Source organism: Arvicanthis niloticus, chromosome 10 (assembly GCF_011762505.2).
Source record: "Arvicanthis niloticus isolate mArvNil1 chromosome 10, mArvNil1.pat.X, whole genome shotgun sequence".
Classification (NCBI taxonomy): Eukaryota; Metazoa; Chordata; class Mammalia; order Rodentia; family Muridae; genus Arvicanthis; species Arvicanthis niloticus.
The window spans coordinates 47,863,547-47,880,278 of NC_047667.1; the positions used below are offsets into that span (position 1 = coordinate 47,863,547).

The 16,732-nt window shown below is 39.8% G+C and overlaps 1 protein-coding gene across 1 annotated transcript; it reads left to right on the plus strand.

Annotated features, from left to right (window-relative positions):
* The first annotated feature begins 38 nt into the window (after positions 1-38).
* On the plus strand, positions 39-16,615 carry Cenpl (centromere protein L). The gene is made up of 5 exons (XM_034513167.2): positions 39-662; positions 3,690-3,863; positions 7,358-7,609; positions 13,335-13,877; positions 16,261-16,615. The coding sequence occupies exons 2-5, from the start codon at positions 3,693-3,695 to the stop codon at positions 16,330-16,332; spliced, it is 1,038 nt and encodes a 345-aa protein (XP_034369058.1). The 5' UTR covers positions 39-662; positions 3,690-3,692; the 3' UTR covers positions 16,333-16,615.
* Positions 16,616-16,732: the final 117 nt, after the last annotated feature.

Genomic DNA, 16,732 nt, shown 5'->3' on the forward strand with positions numbered 1-16,732 from the left:
CGCCTCCGCCGTGTTCATTGTGGGCGGAAGTTTGGGAGAAAGTGCCGCACCGATTGGAAAACGGAAGAGAAACGCGGCGCGACAGGGAATTTGAGGTTATTGATTGAAGCCGCCAAGCCTTGCCCTCAGTTAAAATGGCGACTTCAGTTGCTAATTTACGTGAAATCGGCGGGCTACAGGAGAGGCTTTCCGCGTCGGCCGCAGGGCAAGTCGGGAAATGATTTTAAACTGGAGGGCGTGGCGTGTGTGGAGTGGCGCCTTGGCGAACGGAGGTTTCAAGTCTAGGTTTTGATCACAGGAGAGCGCTGGAGAAGGGTCTTTGGCGACTCCCTGTCTTTCGAGGGCCGACGCCAGCTTCGGAAGAGCGAGGGTCGCAGAGCCGGGCTGCTTGGGAAGCGGAGCTGTCTCTCTCAGGGTGAAGTGGGTGTTGCTCGCGCCCGAGGGAAGCTAGGTTCCCTCCAGGGCTCCTGATGTCTCTTCTGAACTCACCTGGGATTGCTTCGGTTGTCTCTTAGCCGTCATTTTGGCCGCTTTCTTTCCTTTTCTTAAAACAAAACAAAACAAAACAAACCTTTCGTCTCGACGTAGTCTTGGAGCCAGACTTGAAGAATGATTCGTGAATCCGGAATGGACGACAGAATTGTCATTACGACATAATTTTGGTAAGAGCTTTTGTGTGGGTCCTCGACTGGCCACGTACTATTTTTATTTCTGTTGGGTGGCGGTTGTCTTTGCGATGCTTTTGTGCGTTTAGATGGGTACAAACGGAAGTTAACATTCAAGTGAACGTTGGTATGGGAGCAGTGGGTTGACTTGTGACAATATTGCAGTGATTAACTCAGGGAGTTTCTTCATGGACTAACCACAAGAAAAACCAGAGTTTTAGTTGTGTGTTAGGAACTGAGTATAAGAGAATTGGACGAGAGATGTAGTTCTGTGGATACTAGAAAGCGGCTGATAGGGATCGTTTGCCACAGGCATAAGATTCAAAGGAGGTGCAGACTTGAGAAATACTTAGAACCTCTCCTCCTGTCAACTGGCAACATAGTAGCTTACTTAATGGGGTCGTTTGAGGAGTGAACAGTAGTACCAGATATGTCCCAGCACTAGGGAGGCTGATGAGGCAAGAGAATTCTAGGCCAACCTGGGCTACACAGAAAGCTTGTCACTTGATATAAACAAAACACCCCCAAACAAAAGGAGAACATTCATTAAAGGCTTAATATTTTGTTAAGTGCTTACAAACATGCCTGGAAAGTAATTACACTTAGCAATTATTGTACCAATTAGCATACTTTAAGGAAAAATTCTGTATAAACAGAACTGATGAAGACTTCTATCTAAATAGTAAACAAGTGGGGAGGAGGGTGGAAGGAGGTGGTGGCAGCGGGAAGATGCAGCTTTCTGAAGTAAAGTTCAATTGATGGAAGATTTTAAACAGAGGGGTTTGGATAAGTGGGGCTTGCGTGGCTGCTATGGACAAGAAGAACTTGTAAAGAGTCAAAAATAATAAAAAGACCAGGAGTTCTATCAAACCAAGACTGCTCTGATGAGAAGGCCAAGAGTGTCTCTAAAGATAAAGAAGCCATCCAGAAGTTGGCCTGGGACCTCCACAGGCGTAACAGTCAAAGGAGCTGCAGCTTTTCCAGGCAGCGGCAACTCCAGTTCTTGGTTCGTGAGCCCTGGAAGCAGGCAGGACAAGAGGTGGTACTCTGAATCTAAACCACCTGAAAGCAACGAGAAAGGACAAGACAGGACAGAATCTAAACCCACTGCACATTAGTGGGAGGCTCACCGGGAGTGTGGCCAAGGCTCACATCATGGAAATACTTTATGCCTGTGGGAAAATGAAAAATGCTTACTTAAATGTTGCATCCCTGTCTGTGGTGCTTTTTATTTTATTTTTTTAATACTTCCATCTGTGTGTGTCCATGTACTGTGGCGTGGTACAGTGCTGAGAGGACAAGTTGCAGCAGTCAGTTCTTTCCTACTGTACAAATTCCAGGACTTGAACTCAGGTTGTTTAACTTAGCTGCAAGTTCCTTTTTCAGCTGAGCCATTTCACCAGTCCTGGAGTTTTGAGAATCCTGATAAAACTAAGAAGATGCCAAAGTCCACTGAGGAGGTATTAATGGCAGGAAATCACTGCTCCCCTAATATAGACAACTGGCTCTTCTAGGTGATTTACCCTCTATAGAGAAGAATGTTGTCATCATCCTCCTGTGGCACACCACTCCTGAGGAGGAGGAGGAAATGGCCATGCCCCCTGAGGTATATGTGTGTGTGTGTGTGTGTGTGTGTGTGTGTGTGTGTGTGTGAGAGAGAGAGAGAGAGAGAGAGAGAGAGAGAGAGAGAGAGAGAGAGATCTTTCCAGGTCATCATCACAGGAATACATCAACAGTTAGTTGCACTCTATATCCCACTTAGCAGGCTCAGTTTTTGTCACTGTTCTGGCTGAAGAAGGGTTGGTAGGAAAGGAAATCCCTTACTCAGGCAGGTTTGGGAGTCAGCAGCATTTATTTCCTTTGCAGGTTAAGTTCTGGTTACCGGTTATTGCTGATCTGGGGTTGTGTCTGTAAAGATGCCTTCCAGTTTTCAGACTAGAAGTCTCTTATCTTTCTGGCTACTGGGATTGTTAAATGGCAAAGCAGCAGGGGTGAGCAGTGCTCCAGCCTGGGAGCATGGTTCTCTTTTTCACTGGTGATCTGGGGGCCTGTCTAGTGATTGGCCATTCTGCTGCTGTTGCTTTGCAGCCTCCGTCAGGAAAGGAGGGTGTGGGAACAGGGACCGACCGGGAAGTGGGAGGAAAGTGGAGATGGAGCCCACAACGATCCTCAGGATTCATACTCTGGAGACCAGCAGCAGAGTGCAGACTTAACTCTAGTGTTTATTGCATAAGCTTATGTATCGCTTTTTAGCCAATTAGTGTATGTTTATGTATTCAAGGGCAAATTGGGGTACAACCTGTGTTGTTTAGCCAAATCTGACTACCCTGTCCATGAGTCTGTAGGGGAGGGGCTACCCCCACCCCCAGTCTTTGTGGAGATTTCCCTGGCCTTGGATCCTTTGTTATCTCACCTGTGGTCAGATCATACACTGTGCACAGTAGATCAGGACTCTTAAAGGAGTTGCAGGAGCTTGTGGTGCTTCGCTCTCCTTCCCACTTCTTCCTCCACCATGGTTATCTCCACATCCCCCACAGTGGGGCTAACTGTGATGTAACTGCCTTTCCTCAGGATTGGCCTTGGCTCCCTTGATAGAGTCTTCCAACCTTCAGGGACTCTGGAAGAGAGCCATCCACTCACCATGCCAGTTGTCATAAATGTTTTGTTTTTCCATGTGCTGACGTAAAGTTATCTCATGTCTTTCTTCAGTTTTTGAAGTTGGTAAGCTAGAGACAGCTCTTTAGAGTTGTTGTGAAGCCCCTGCTGTGCTCTGCCTTCATTGGCTTCCCAAGTCTCCTTTGTAACGTGCATATCACATTATTTGTCTTATTCTAGAGTTCATACTGAAAATTGATATTTCTCTTTACAGTAATAGAACAGTGGATAAGACAAGAAACAAGAGGATGTAGAAAAGGTGGGGGTGGGAAGGGAAGAGAGCAAGAATGTGCATGTAAGAGAACAATGTGAATAAATTAACTTTTTAGTGAATAGAGTTCTAGTTACTTTTTTTTTTTTTAAATGCAGACCATGGATTCTTATGATTCTCGAGGATTGACTTCTAGACGAAGGACCTCAACTCTTAAGGACTACTTTGTAGGTGCCACCCCTCTGCAGAAACGTCTGGAATTGGTCAGGAGGCAGAGCTCATTTTTTCCCAGTCCATCTCGAAGGAAAATTCCCCAGTGTTCACAGTTGCAGGTATGATTTGTGTCCCTTTGTGTTGTTTTTAACAAAATCTCAATCATTTGATTTTATCAGTGAAAACTGGGGAGCCAGATGCTGGGGTGAAAGCCTGCTATCTCAGAGAGGCAGAGGAAGCAGCCAGCTGACCTTCCTCCACAGCCAGTGTCCCCAAAGCAAGTTCTTCTCTATGCTGTCTCAAAAACCCCTCAAACTGAATGTCCCTCCCTTTTATTTCCTTCCATCTGTCTCCCGACTTCCTCTTACTCTCTGTGGTTCTTTCTGTGTTCACTCCCTGTCAACTGGATGTTTGTTCTGCCTCTTGAGCTCTGGTTGACTATTTTAATCCTGTTTACAATAACCAGAAAGCTCTTGGATCAAAGGTGTGTGCTCGGGCTGAGCCACACCATAGCTAGAAACAGTTTTTTTTAGTAATTAGATACCCTGTAACCCCTTTGAGCTGGTCAGTGATAGAGAATATATGAATAACAGTATATCAACTTATATCACTAATACTTTTAGTATCTTAATCTATCAGTTAATAGATAAATGAGGAATAGCTAAGTAAATAATTTAACCACAATATCTTTTGTTTCTTCTATTTTTCCTTAATCCACATCATTTCCTTAATATTTTTCTTCTATGACATTGACATTTTTGAGGAATACAGACTCATGCTTTCCCCTGTTTGACTGGAATATTCCTTATTTTTATATTTGTATGATGTTTCTCAATGCTTAAAATTTGAATTTTTGTCTAGCAGGTTACAAAGGTTCTGTTGTGTTCTTTGGTACCTTCAATATATCCTCTCTTATGTGTGGTGTGTATCTAGAGCCTTTTAGGATAGGAGACAAGTTTGTTTCTTATGAAGAATTACTCATGCTGGTACTGAAAGTAATATTCTTGGCCAGAAAGCTACTGGGGGTTTAATGCCTTGCATATGTTAAGCTTAGATCTACCACTGAACTACACTCCCAACCTGGAAGTCTTTATTTCCTTATTCATTCTTTCTCCTGAGAGCTGAGATGACATGTGTGCACCTATACGATTTCCATGTGTATAGTGTTTTGCCTGCATGTATGCATATGTACCTCATATGTGCCTGAGGAGGTCAGATGAGGGCATGGCTTCTCCAGAATTGGAGTGACATGATTTTGAACCATCATGTGGATGCTGAGAATCAGACCCTGGTCCTCTGCCATTTCTCTAAGCCCTCTGAGACATTTTATATAAAGATAGAAATGTCTAGTTTAGTGCTTTTTATTTTTATAATTTTCCTGTATATCTAATAAGAAAAAGTATATAACCGTTTCACTGATTGCTGTAGCTATGACAAACATTGTTCTGAAATCATACATACACACTTTTGTTCTAAATGATAGCTGGAGCTATGAGACCATGTCAGAAAATGTGGACTTTAGAATTCTTCAGGAGGAAGCCAGGGGCTTTTAGACAGTCAGTACTTGTATACTCTTTTTAGCCCCTTAGTTAATGAATAAATGAAGAATAGTTCAGTTAATTCATTTTAATACTCTTATGGAGCCAATGCAAATAAAGCTTTTTTTTTTTTAATGTTTGTTTACTTTTGTTTCTTTGAGACAGAATATTGTTATACAAGCCTGTTATCTTAGAACTCACTGTGTAGACGGGGCCAATTTGGCCTTACACTTGTCTGTGGTTACTCTGCCTACCTCAGGAGAGCTGGGATTACAGTCACATACCACCATGCCTAGCTCACATTTGTCTTTTAAATTAAGTTTTTAAGTGAAAATAAAAAAATGGCTGATTTCCCTGTGGCATGTTCATATATATGTTATAATTTCTTGTTTTCTTCTCCAACTTGATCCTATTCCTCCTCTCAAATGGATTTTCTTTCTGCTCTCATCTTATTATCCATACCCTTATGGACTCTTCCTTTTTGCTCATGATCCCTTTTCTGCTTTCATGACCACACACACATATACATACATCTAAATTCTGAATATTAGAGAAAACATAAGGTACTTGTCTTTCCAAGTCTGGCTTACTTTACCTAACATCTAAGAGTCTACCCATTTTCTTGCAAATGTCATGGTTTCACTCTTCTTTATAGCTTAAAAAAATTTTATTGTGCATGCCTGTCATATTTTCTTCTTTCTTTCTTTCTTTTTTTTTTTCGAGACAGGGTTTCTCAGTATAGCCCTGGCTGTCCTGGAACTCACTATGTAGACCAGCCTGGCCTTGAACTCACAGAAATCCACCAGCTTCTACCTTCCGAGTGCTGGGATTAAAAGTGGGCCCAGCTTAACACATTTTTCCTTATTTAATATGCACATGAGTTGAGCATGGATCTTTCTGGTGTGTTTCAGAATCCTGTGGATAGGAATGGTGTTGCTGGGTCCACACTGAGTCTGTAGTGTGTGCTGCTTTACATCTGTCCCCACTGTTCTGTTGTTGATGACTCTTGTGACTCTAACAGAGTGTAGACAGACATTTCCAAGTCCTTTTATTTATTATACCGAATTAGGCTTTTGTCTTAGTTAGGGTTTTACTGCTATGAACAGACACCATAACCAAGGCATCTCTTATAAGGACAACATTTAATTGGGGCTGGCTTACAGATTCAGAGTGGCAGTTCATTATCATCAGGTGGGAGCATGGCAGCATCCAGGCAGGCATGGTGCAGGAGGAGCTGAGAGTTCTACATCTTCATCTGAAGGTTGCTAGCAGACTTGCTCCCATAGGGTTAGGAGGAGAGTCTTAAAGCCACCGCCCACAGTGACACACTTCCTCCAACAAGGCCACACCTCCAAATAGTGCCACTTCCTGGGGCAAGCATATTCAAACTATCACAGTCTTGTTACATAAAATGGACTTGTTAAATGTTTTTTAAAATTATTTAAGGCTAATTGAGCTAGATCCTTCAGAAATAATTTTGTGTGTGTAGTGCAAGCCCAGGACTGTGCCCTTGCTAGGCAACTACTCTGTCATTAAGTGCCAGCACCACTATTGCAAGATATATAGAGAGTAAAACATAAATTTCATCTATGAAATGTTTACTGAAATTTTGTGAAATGCCATTGTTATATGTTCTAACAGTTAGAGTAAATGAAATAGACAAAACTCTGTCCCCAGCAAGCTTCTACTCTGATTGGAAAGGGAGACAAGAAAAGTAAGACATATATATTCAGATCATAGTAAGTGCTATGAAGAAAAATGAAAGGTTAGGAGATAGTGACAGACTTGGAGTGATACATTTTCGTTAGAGTGGCCTCTTAGAGAATAACTAAGGACAGATCTCAATAAAACACAGAGCTCTTTTGTGAACATCCAGAGGAAAAGCTTCCTACTCGGGAAGGGAAGGCAAAGGCGGAGGACCTTTGAATGACCTGTAAACTTCATTTGAGATTAATCTTAGGAATACAAGATCATGTACCAAGTCGTAGAATTATAGTAAACATGTAAATTGCTATGATAAAATTTTTATCTATGCTTTTTACTTTTAAAACCTTTGTCTTGATTTTTTGTTTTAGGAAGATGTGGATCCTCAGAAGGTTGCATTTCTCCTCCACAAACAGTGGACTGTATATAGTTTAACTCCCCTGTATAAATTCTCCTATTCTAATCTCAAAGACTATTCTAGACTTCTAAGTGCATTTATTGCTGCTGAAAAGCAAAAAGGACTTGCTGTGGAAGTGGGAGAAGACTTCAGCATCAAAGTGGTTTTCTCCACTCTACTTGGAGTGAAAGGGACACAAAGGGACCCTGAAGCATTTCTTGTCCAGGTATATATCCCTTTACTTCCTAGAGGGGAAAAAATCTGTTTTGTTGGTTGGAATGGAAATTATAGTATTTTCTTATTTGCTTCTTTTTTTTTTTTTTTTAACTTAAAAACATTTTTGATTATATTTATATATTTGTCTATTTAAATGTGTGTGTGTGTGTGTGTGTGTGTATCTGTGTATCTGTGTGTCTGTGCCACAGTGCCCTTGTGGAATTTGTAGAACCTACTGGAATTGGTTCTTTCTAATGTACGATCCTGGGGATCAAAGTCATGTTCTTAGGCATGGTACCAAATGCTTTAATTTGCTGAGCCATCTTGCTGGCTCAAAGCTTGGAGGTTTTTGTTTTGTTTTGTTTTTTATTTTACTATTTGTTTATTTGTTTGTTTTTTTTTGTCAAGATAGGCATTCTCTGTATAGTTCTGGCTATCCTGGAATTTACTTTGTAGACAAGTCTGGTCTAAAACTCACAAAGGACTGCTTGCTTCTGCCTCCCAAGTACTGTGATTAAAAGCATGCACCACCAACACCCAACTCTTATTTTATATTATAATAATCAGAATGGTCAACCTAATTTTTATTTCCTACAAATGTAGGAAATTTTTTTGTGAATATAATATGATATTGATTTTAGAAAATACACAGAAGTATTTTATATGAATAAACTTGTCCTGTCAAGATGGCTTAGCAGGTCAAGGTACTTGTACAAGCCTGGTGATCTAAATTTGATGCCTGAAACGAAAGGTGGAAGGAAAGAACTGATTTCACAGATGCGTTTTCTGATGTTACATCCATTTTGGCACATGCACTCACATGCACACAATAATAATTTTTTTAAAAATCAGAACTTAATGCTTTTTAAAAACAGATTTATTTATTTTATGTATGTGAGTATACTGTTGCTCATTTCAGAAGAGGGCATCGAATCCCAGTACAGATGGTTGTAAGCCACCATGTGGGTGCTGGGAATTGAACTCAGGATCTCTGGAAAAGCAGTCAATTCTCTTAACCACTGAGCCATCTCTCTAGACCTAGAATTGGACATTTTTATATACGTCTATTTGTTTATCTGAATCACTGTAGTCTTTAAATTGGGATCTCACTGTCCATACTTTGCATTCCAGCATTTTGGCTAGTCAGTGTTGTAGATAATACTCATAATCAAATATTCTACATCCTTGTAGTTATAGCTATATGTTATAGCTTATTTCCTGTTGTGATAAAACAATGACCAAAAGCAACTTGGGAGGAAAGAGTTTATAAATTGGCTTATAATTCCATGCCATAGTCCATGAGGGCAGCCAAGGCAGGCACTCTAGGGGAGGCTAGAAGGAACACTGCTTACAGGCACTCTTCCTGCGGCTTGTTCAGTTTGCTTTCTTACATCCAGGCCCACAGGCCCAGCGTGGCAGTGCCTACAGTCAGCCGGGCTCTCCCACATCAATCAGTGATCAAGAAAATGTCCCACAGACCTGTCTGTGAGGCCAGTCAGGTTTAGAAATTCCTCAGTTGATGGTCCCTCTTCCTGAATGACTGTAGCTGTGTTAAGGTAACTAAAAACTAACCAATACATAATAATTCAGTGGATATTTTTTAGGTTTTAGTTCCTAGAAGCAGAATTTTAGTAAAATCTTGTGCATTATATTATTCCATGTGCTGCGTGATGCCATGTTACTCTCAGGAGTGCAGTTTTTCGTATTTCTTCCAGTAAGTAGTGCATAAAGCTAGCAAGTCTACCTATCGATTGGTTAAGAGATTAACTTTTGTTTTTTTAGACAGGGTCTCACTGTGTAGCTCTGACTAGCTGATCTATTGACTAAAAGGGCCTTGAAGTCCTCCTACCTCTGCTTCTTGAGTGTAGATATACGTGTGTATATCTACCATACCCTGCCATATTAACTGATCTTAATCTTAAACTGTTTTCCCTTTGTTTGTTTGTTTGTTTGTTTTTCTCTTGATATAAGGTCTTACTGTGTAGCCCTGGATGGCCTAGAACTTACAGAGGTCTGACTTCTCTGCCTTCCAATTGCTGGGATTAAAAGCGTGTGTGACTGTGTCCAGTTCAGATTAGCTAATCTTAATCTTTGAAAAAGGAAATTAGATTTTTCAAGCTGTAGAAAAAGACTGGACTCATTTGTGTAAGTTGAAGGTCAGCAAATTAATGTGTAGGCTGGCACTGTCTTTCTTTCCTCCCTCTCCCAAAGACAGTCTTGTAGAGCCCTGGCTGACCTGACACTCAGACTTGGAGGCAATCTTGCTTCAACTTTTTCCTTGTTTTTATAAATAAAAATTTTCTTGGAACACGGGTTATCATTTGCTTCAGTATTATCTATGGCCACCTTTGGGCTGTAACAGAGGAGTTAAGTAGTTGGTTGTCACAGAAACCACATATCCTGCAAAATTAAAAATACTTAAAATCTGGCTTCTCCTACTTGTTTTTTGTTTGGTTTTGGTTTTTGAGATAGGGTCCCCTGGAGCCTTGGATTGAGTGAGTTTGGATTCACGGAGGTTTTAAGACAGGCTGAGCTGGTCTCCATCCCTCTGCCTTCACCTCTAAGAGCTAGGATTACAGTACACCACCACACCCGGCACTATTTGGCTTGTTAAGAAAAACACTTTGAGCAGGATCGGGCTCTACAGGGATGTCCAATCTGGTGGACATGGCTGCTTCACTGTTACCTCCAGATGGTAATGCCATATAGCTCAAGGATTTTTCAGATTATTAGACGAGTTCCAAATGATTCTGACCCCAAATACCTGAAAGACTGCCAAGAGAAGAATTTTTTTAAAAAGTTAAAGTGTATTGAAGATGATTGAGACAAAGAGGATGTTTACTAAAGGCAGTGTGCAGCTCAGGAGTTAGAAGAAAAACAACAGTTTAACCAGAGCATTATTCTAAGGGTTTTCAAATTTCCATTTGTTTTTCTCAATTTAGCTTATAAGGGGCACAAAGCCATTTTCATAAACTGCTAGTGAGTACATGAAAAAAATTATTTTTCCCATTAGTGCAAATCGAAGCCTTTCACTAGCATGACCATAAGTTAAAAATGTAATAACACAGCTGGGCATGGTGGTGCATGCCTTTAGTCCCGGCACTTGAGTGGCAGAGTCAAGCTGATGAATCTCTGTGAGTTAGAGGCCAGCATGGTGTATTTATTGACTTCTAGGACAAGCATGGCTATGCAGAGAGACCTTGTCTTTAAAAACAAAACAAAATAGTACAATAAATGTGACTGAAGGTCTGGAGAAATTGGAATCTTTGTGCATTGTTGGTGGGAACATAAGATTTCAGCAGCCACTTTAGAAAGGAATGGGTTTCAAAATACCATTTCTTGATAAGCTCTTGGGTCATGACAGTGTGATACATAGAGTATATTTGGTCTTGGAGATATTTCCATCCCTCATAATCTCTTGAATAAAAAGATATGATATAAGAAACTGTTTAAACGATCCTTTATTAAGAAATAATAGGGCAATGATTTAAATGTTATCCTGGTCAGTACTTTAACAAAAACTATTGAGTGTTTTGAAGGTGTGTTTACTTTGTAATTCACAATGAGAAATTTGAGGGGTTGGTTGTGGGAGTATAATTTAAGATTTTAAGCCATCTTGAATGGATGAGCACAATGGGATAAATTGAAAGACCTTTAAATTTTAGTAGAAGTAAGTTTACTGCCTTGATATAGGTTGAGGGGAGATTTACATTTTACATATAATAGCAAAGATGAATGTATTAGGCTTTTTCATCTTTTTTTAAAATTAGATTTGTTTATTTTATTTTGTGTGTGTTTTGCCTATGTCTTACTATGTGTGTGCTTGGTGTCCTTGGAGGTCAGAGGAGGGCATCAGATCGTCTGGAACTGGAATTATGGATGGTTCTGAACCATCAGATGGGTGCTGGGACTTGAACCCATGTCCTCTGTAAGAGCAACAAGTGCTCTTCACTGCTGAGCCATCTTTTCAGCTCCTGGTGTTTTTTTTTAAACCTAGAGCCTTGTATATACACTCTGTACTTTGCCACTGAGTTAGATTCTTAGGCCTTGTCATTAAACTTTCTCTGAAGTGAGTATGTTCACTTTTGGATGTTCTCAGAGAAGAGAAGCTGTAAGTGTATGTCCTAGAAGGAATGGTTTGTAGACAGTGGAGATGCCAAAGTTGACAGTGTGTGTATTATGGATCAGCAGGTGTCAGAAGGGCTTTCCTATAGAAGAGAGATTAGATCTTAGCAGTCTTACATGCTCATAATGAAGAAAGACAGGCAGTGGATGGGAACTGTGTATAACACATGGAAGAACATCTTAAAGTGATGGAAAGAGTTGCTGTGGGAAATGTTCCTCTTCAGTGGCAAAATGCAGGCAAGATCTTGGAGATCTGTCATCCTTTCCAAAGTTGAGAATTTTTTCTTCTTCCCCATGATACTGTATACTGGGTGAGCCATTATTTTTAATGAAGTGAAGTTAGAGTTTATTAAGAATGAGTTTTAATATATATTTAATTACAGATATTAGGAGAGGATGAAGTACAAGAAAAGGACAGTATTTAAAAACAAACAAAGAAACAAAAAAACAAAAAGAAGCTGGTCATGACTGGTGGCTTACACATGTAAGCCAGCACTTTATATTGGGCTTTTGTGTTCTTTTTTAAAAATGTGTTTTATTAACATATATAAATTACTCATAATAGTGAATTTCATACATGTATATGATATATTTTGATCATTATCCCCCATGCCCTTCCCACTCTTGCTGATCTCCTCCCCATCCCAACTAGTTTTCCTTATGCTTTCCTGGCTGTATTTCTGGTGACCCAGTGAGTTTAATTAGGGCTGTTTAATTAGGAGCATGGGTGAGGGGTTATTTACAGGCATATAGGCAACTTAAAGAAAATGTCTCCTTCAGTAGTCACTAACTGCCTGTATATTCTCAGGGATGGATAGGGCTTTGTGAGTTTCGCTCTCTTTCAAGTGAGAATGTTGATGAATCCAATCTTCTGCAGGAATTAACTGGGGAGAGTTGAAGAGTACAATTGCTAGGTCATGCCAGAAGACAGCATCCCTGACACTTCATCTCTTCCTCGGCTCTCTTCTTTCTGTCTACTCTTCCTGGGTGCTATTCCCTAAGCCTGAGAGGGAGTAATAGAGATCTGTTTAGCCACCACGTAACTCTGAGCACTGGCCAGTTGTAGGTTTCTGTGGTAACTGTGGCCTGCAGCAAAAAGAAACTTCCCTGCCCAACGCTGACAGCAGTATTCATCCATGAGCACAAAATATTTTTAGAAAGCAATTTGAAAGGGATATTACGTCCACATAGCAGTAAAACAGCAGTACCTTGTCCACTAGAACTAGGTTTATAGTTCTAGGCATGAATTCCTTCTTGTATAGCAAGCCTCAAATCTATCAAGAAAATGGTTGTTATACCATTGCAGCACATTTATCTGTCTGTCTGTCTGTCTGTCTGTCTGTCTATCTATCTATCTATCTATCTATCATCCATTCATCCATCCATCCATCCATTGAGGTGGTATCTCATAGATTAGGCTAGCTTCAAACTTGCTATGTAGCCAAGGCTCACCTTGAACTCCTTTATCTTCCTGAGTTAGCCTGGGATTTTGAGCATGTGCCACAATGCTTGGCCGTTTAATATACTCATTAATTTTGAGAAGATAAAATTTAGAAGTAAATGGTCTTTCAAATGTAATGAATTGAACATGTTTTTATTTTTCCTTGTAGATTCTCTCAAAATCTCAGTCATCATATGAACACAGAGAAGATAAAGTGTTGTGGACTGGTTGGTTCTGTTGTGTATTTGGAGAGAGTCTTCAGGAAACTGTCTCAGAAGACTTCACCTGTCTGCCCTTATTCCTTGCAAATGGAGCGGAGTCCAATACATCCTTAATTGGAGGCTGGTTTCAGAAAACCTTTGACTGTTGCTTCAGTCCTTTAGCAATCAGTGCATTTCATCTTTCCTGGATGGCTGCTATGTGGACTGCATGCAAAATGGACCGTTACATAAATACTACTGAATTTTTTTGGTCTGTGCCCTGTAGTCCACAGAGCTTAGATATTTCTTATGCAATACATCCAGAGGATGCAAAAGCTTTATGGGACAGTGTCCACAAAACACCTGGGGAGATTACACAGGAGGAAGTTGACTTATTTATGAACTGCCTTTATTCACATTTCCATAGGCATTTCAAAATTCACTTATCAGCCACAAGATTGGTTCGTGTCTCAACATCTGTAGCTTCGGCACACACTGATGGGAAAATAAAGGTTAGTTTAAACATATCTAATTAAATTTTTTTTGTCATGTTTTCCAAATGTGTGGTAATTATATTTTTACATGGAGAAACATACTTGAATGCATAGTAGTTCAAGACAAGAGAAAGACTTATGCTTTATAAATGACCTACCAATGTCTTTAGCCATCTAGAGCTGGTCTTAAAGTGGAAGGCCACTCACTATATATTATGCACTGTAGAGCTGAGTAATATGAATTACTCCCCCAGTAACTGAAATTTTCAAAATTGCCAAATTTTGAAATGATTATTAAAATAACAGCATTTTTTTTTGTGGGGGATAAAATTATAGCCAGCAACAGAATAAGATGTCATTTTTGCCCATAAGTACCTCTCTGTTGCCATCAGAAAGGAAGACACAGACATGGTTTTCATGTTCTATAAAGAAACTAATAGTTGGCTCCTCAGACATTATTTTAATTTTTATTTATGTATATGGGTGTTTTGCCTGCATGTATGTCCATGCATCATGTGTTTACTATGTCTGGAATTGAACCTGGGTCCTCTGGAAGAGCAGCCAGTGCTCTTAGCCACTAAGCCATCTCTCTAGTCCCCTTACAGTATATTTAAATATATATATATATATATATATATATATATATATATATATATATATATATTGAATGCTTATTATTTTGCCATTGTTAAGACTCTTAAAAGAGATTAATTCTACTTATTCTATTTTTAAATTTTCCTGTGTATTTTTCCTTTTCTGTGTGTGTGGTGGGAATTCAACATAGTGCCTTATACACCCTAGGCAAGTTCTAGGCCATGAGCTATACTTCTTCTGTCCTGTTTGTACATACTTATGGGCTTGGTATGACTCAAGAAAGGTTGAATTACAGTAATTAGTATTTCCATTTCTATCTTTTTTTTTTTTATCAGAGTCTTCAGATTCTCCTGAATCCATCAAATTCAGATAATAAATTATAGACTCTAGTCACACAATTGTGCGATAAACGCAATTAATTTCTCCTATCTGGTTATATTTTACTACCCATTATGTAACCTCTTTCTATCTCTTAGCTTTTGGTGACCTTTATTTTCTTCTATGAGATTTGTTTTGAGGAAGGGTCTCATGTAGCTCAGGCTAGCCTTGAACTCATTATGTATCTGAAGATGATGTTGAATTCCCAGCTTTCTTGCCTCCCTTCTAAAGTGGTGAGATTAGATGTGCACCATTACTCATCGACTGATTCGGCAAGATTGTGTTTTTAGCTTTCACAAATGAACAAGCATATGCCATATTTGCCTTTCTGTGCCTAGTAGATATTCTAATTTTTAGAACAACACTGTATTTTTTTATCTATATTTTATTGTAAAAGAAAATCAAGGCTAGAATAAATTTACGTGATACATTCAAGATATCTCATGAAGAAAAGGATGTAAGGTGCTGGCAAGCTGGCTCAGTGGGCAAGGGCACTTGCTGCCAAGCAGGATGACTTGAATTTGATCCCTGAATCCCACACAGTACAGAAGAGAACTAACTCCTGAAAGTTATCCTCTGACTTCCATATGTGTGCTGTGGCATGCACATACATGCATAAAGACACAAAGTAAATAATTTTTTATAAAAAGAAAAGGAGTCAGTATTTGAGCTTTTTATGTCTTAGGTTCCATGAGTACTGTATAAAACATATTTTCAAACTGGAGGTCAAAATGAAATAATAGGCTGGAGCATAATTTTGATGGGAAGCGCTAATCATTAAAAACAAAAGACACTTGGGAGGTAGAGGCAGGAGGATCAACAGTCCAAAGTCATCCCTGGCAACATAGGGGATTCAGAGCCAGCATGGGCTACTCGAAATCTTGTCTCAAAAAAACAAGAACTGGAGAGAGGAGAGAGAGAGAGAGAGAGAGAGAGAGAGAGAGAGAGAGAGAGAGAGAGAGAGAGAGAGAGAGAGAGAGTGAGAGAGCGCACGCGAGCGCGCGCTTAGTGATTAATAGCACTTACTCCTTTTGCAGAGAACCTGAGAGTCTAGTTCCTAGTACTCATACTGGGCAGGTCCCAGCCACTTGTAACATCAGTTCCAGAGGACCAATGCTTCTTCTGGCCTTTTATAATTTAAACAAGCTCAGCTGGTTGAGAACGGTAATGTTCTTGCAGGGGATCTGATTTGAGTTTCCAGCACCCACATCTGGCAGTTCACAACTCTCTGTAACTCTAGCTCCAAGTGATCAGATGTCTCTGGTCTCTTTGGGCGCCTACATTCATGTGCATATACCTAAACACACAACTACATAATTAAAAATAAATGAAGCAAGTCAGCAAAAACCATGCTATAGCCCACAAATATCAAATTGCTTGTCATCATAATACTGTCTTAATTTTAAATTGACATTTTCTTCTTTTACAGATTCTGTGTCATAAATACCTTATTGGTGTGTTGGCATATTTGATGGAACTGGCAATTTTTCAAATTGAATGAATTCCTGTATGGACTAAGTGATGCATTATAAACCCTTTTGATCGTTTGCTGAACTGCTATGCCAAGTGGGACAGTGGAAGAGATGGAGCACTTGTTTTCTCAGGGTAAAACCTGCCTTTGGAGTTGCCCGGGTAGATAGAGAAGACAGTAGTGGTAGTGGGTGAGCCGTGTTCATGGGCTTGTGTAACCAGCATATCACTTTGGCTGTGTCATGTTATAAAAGATGCTGAATTATTAATAGAGAAGGACCCAATTTAGTCAAATAAACTTATGTAAAATCTGGTGTTTCTGATTCAGGTTATTTATTCTGTTGGTGAGGCTTGCCTCTGAGACTCCTGTCTGAGTTCCTTCATGTTTTTCACCTCCAGATTTCCCTCAGTTTGGTTTTCTGATTCTTTTT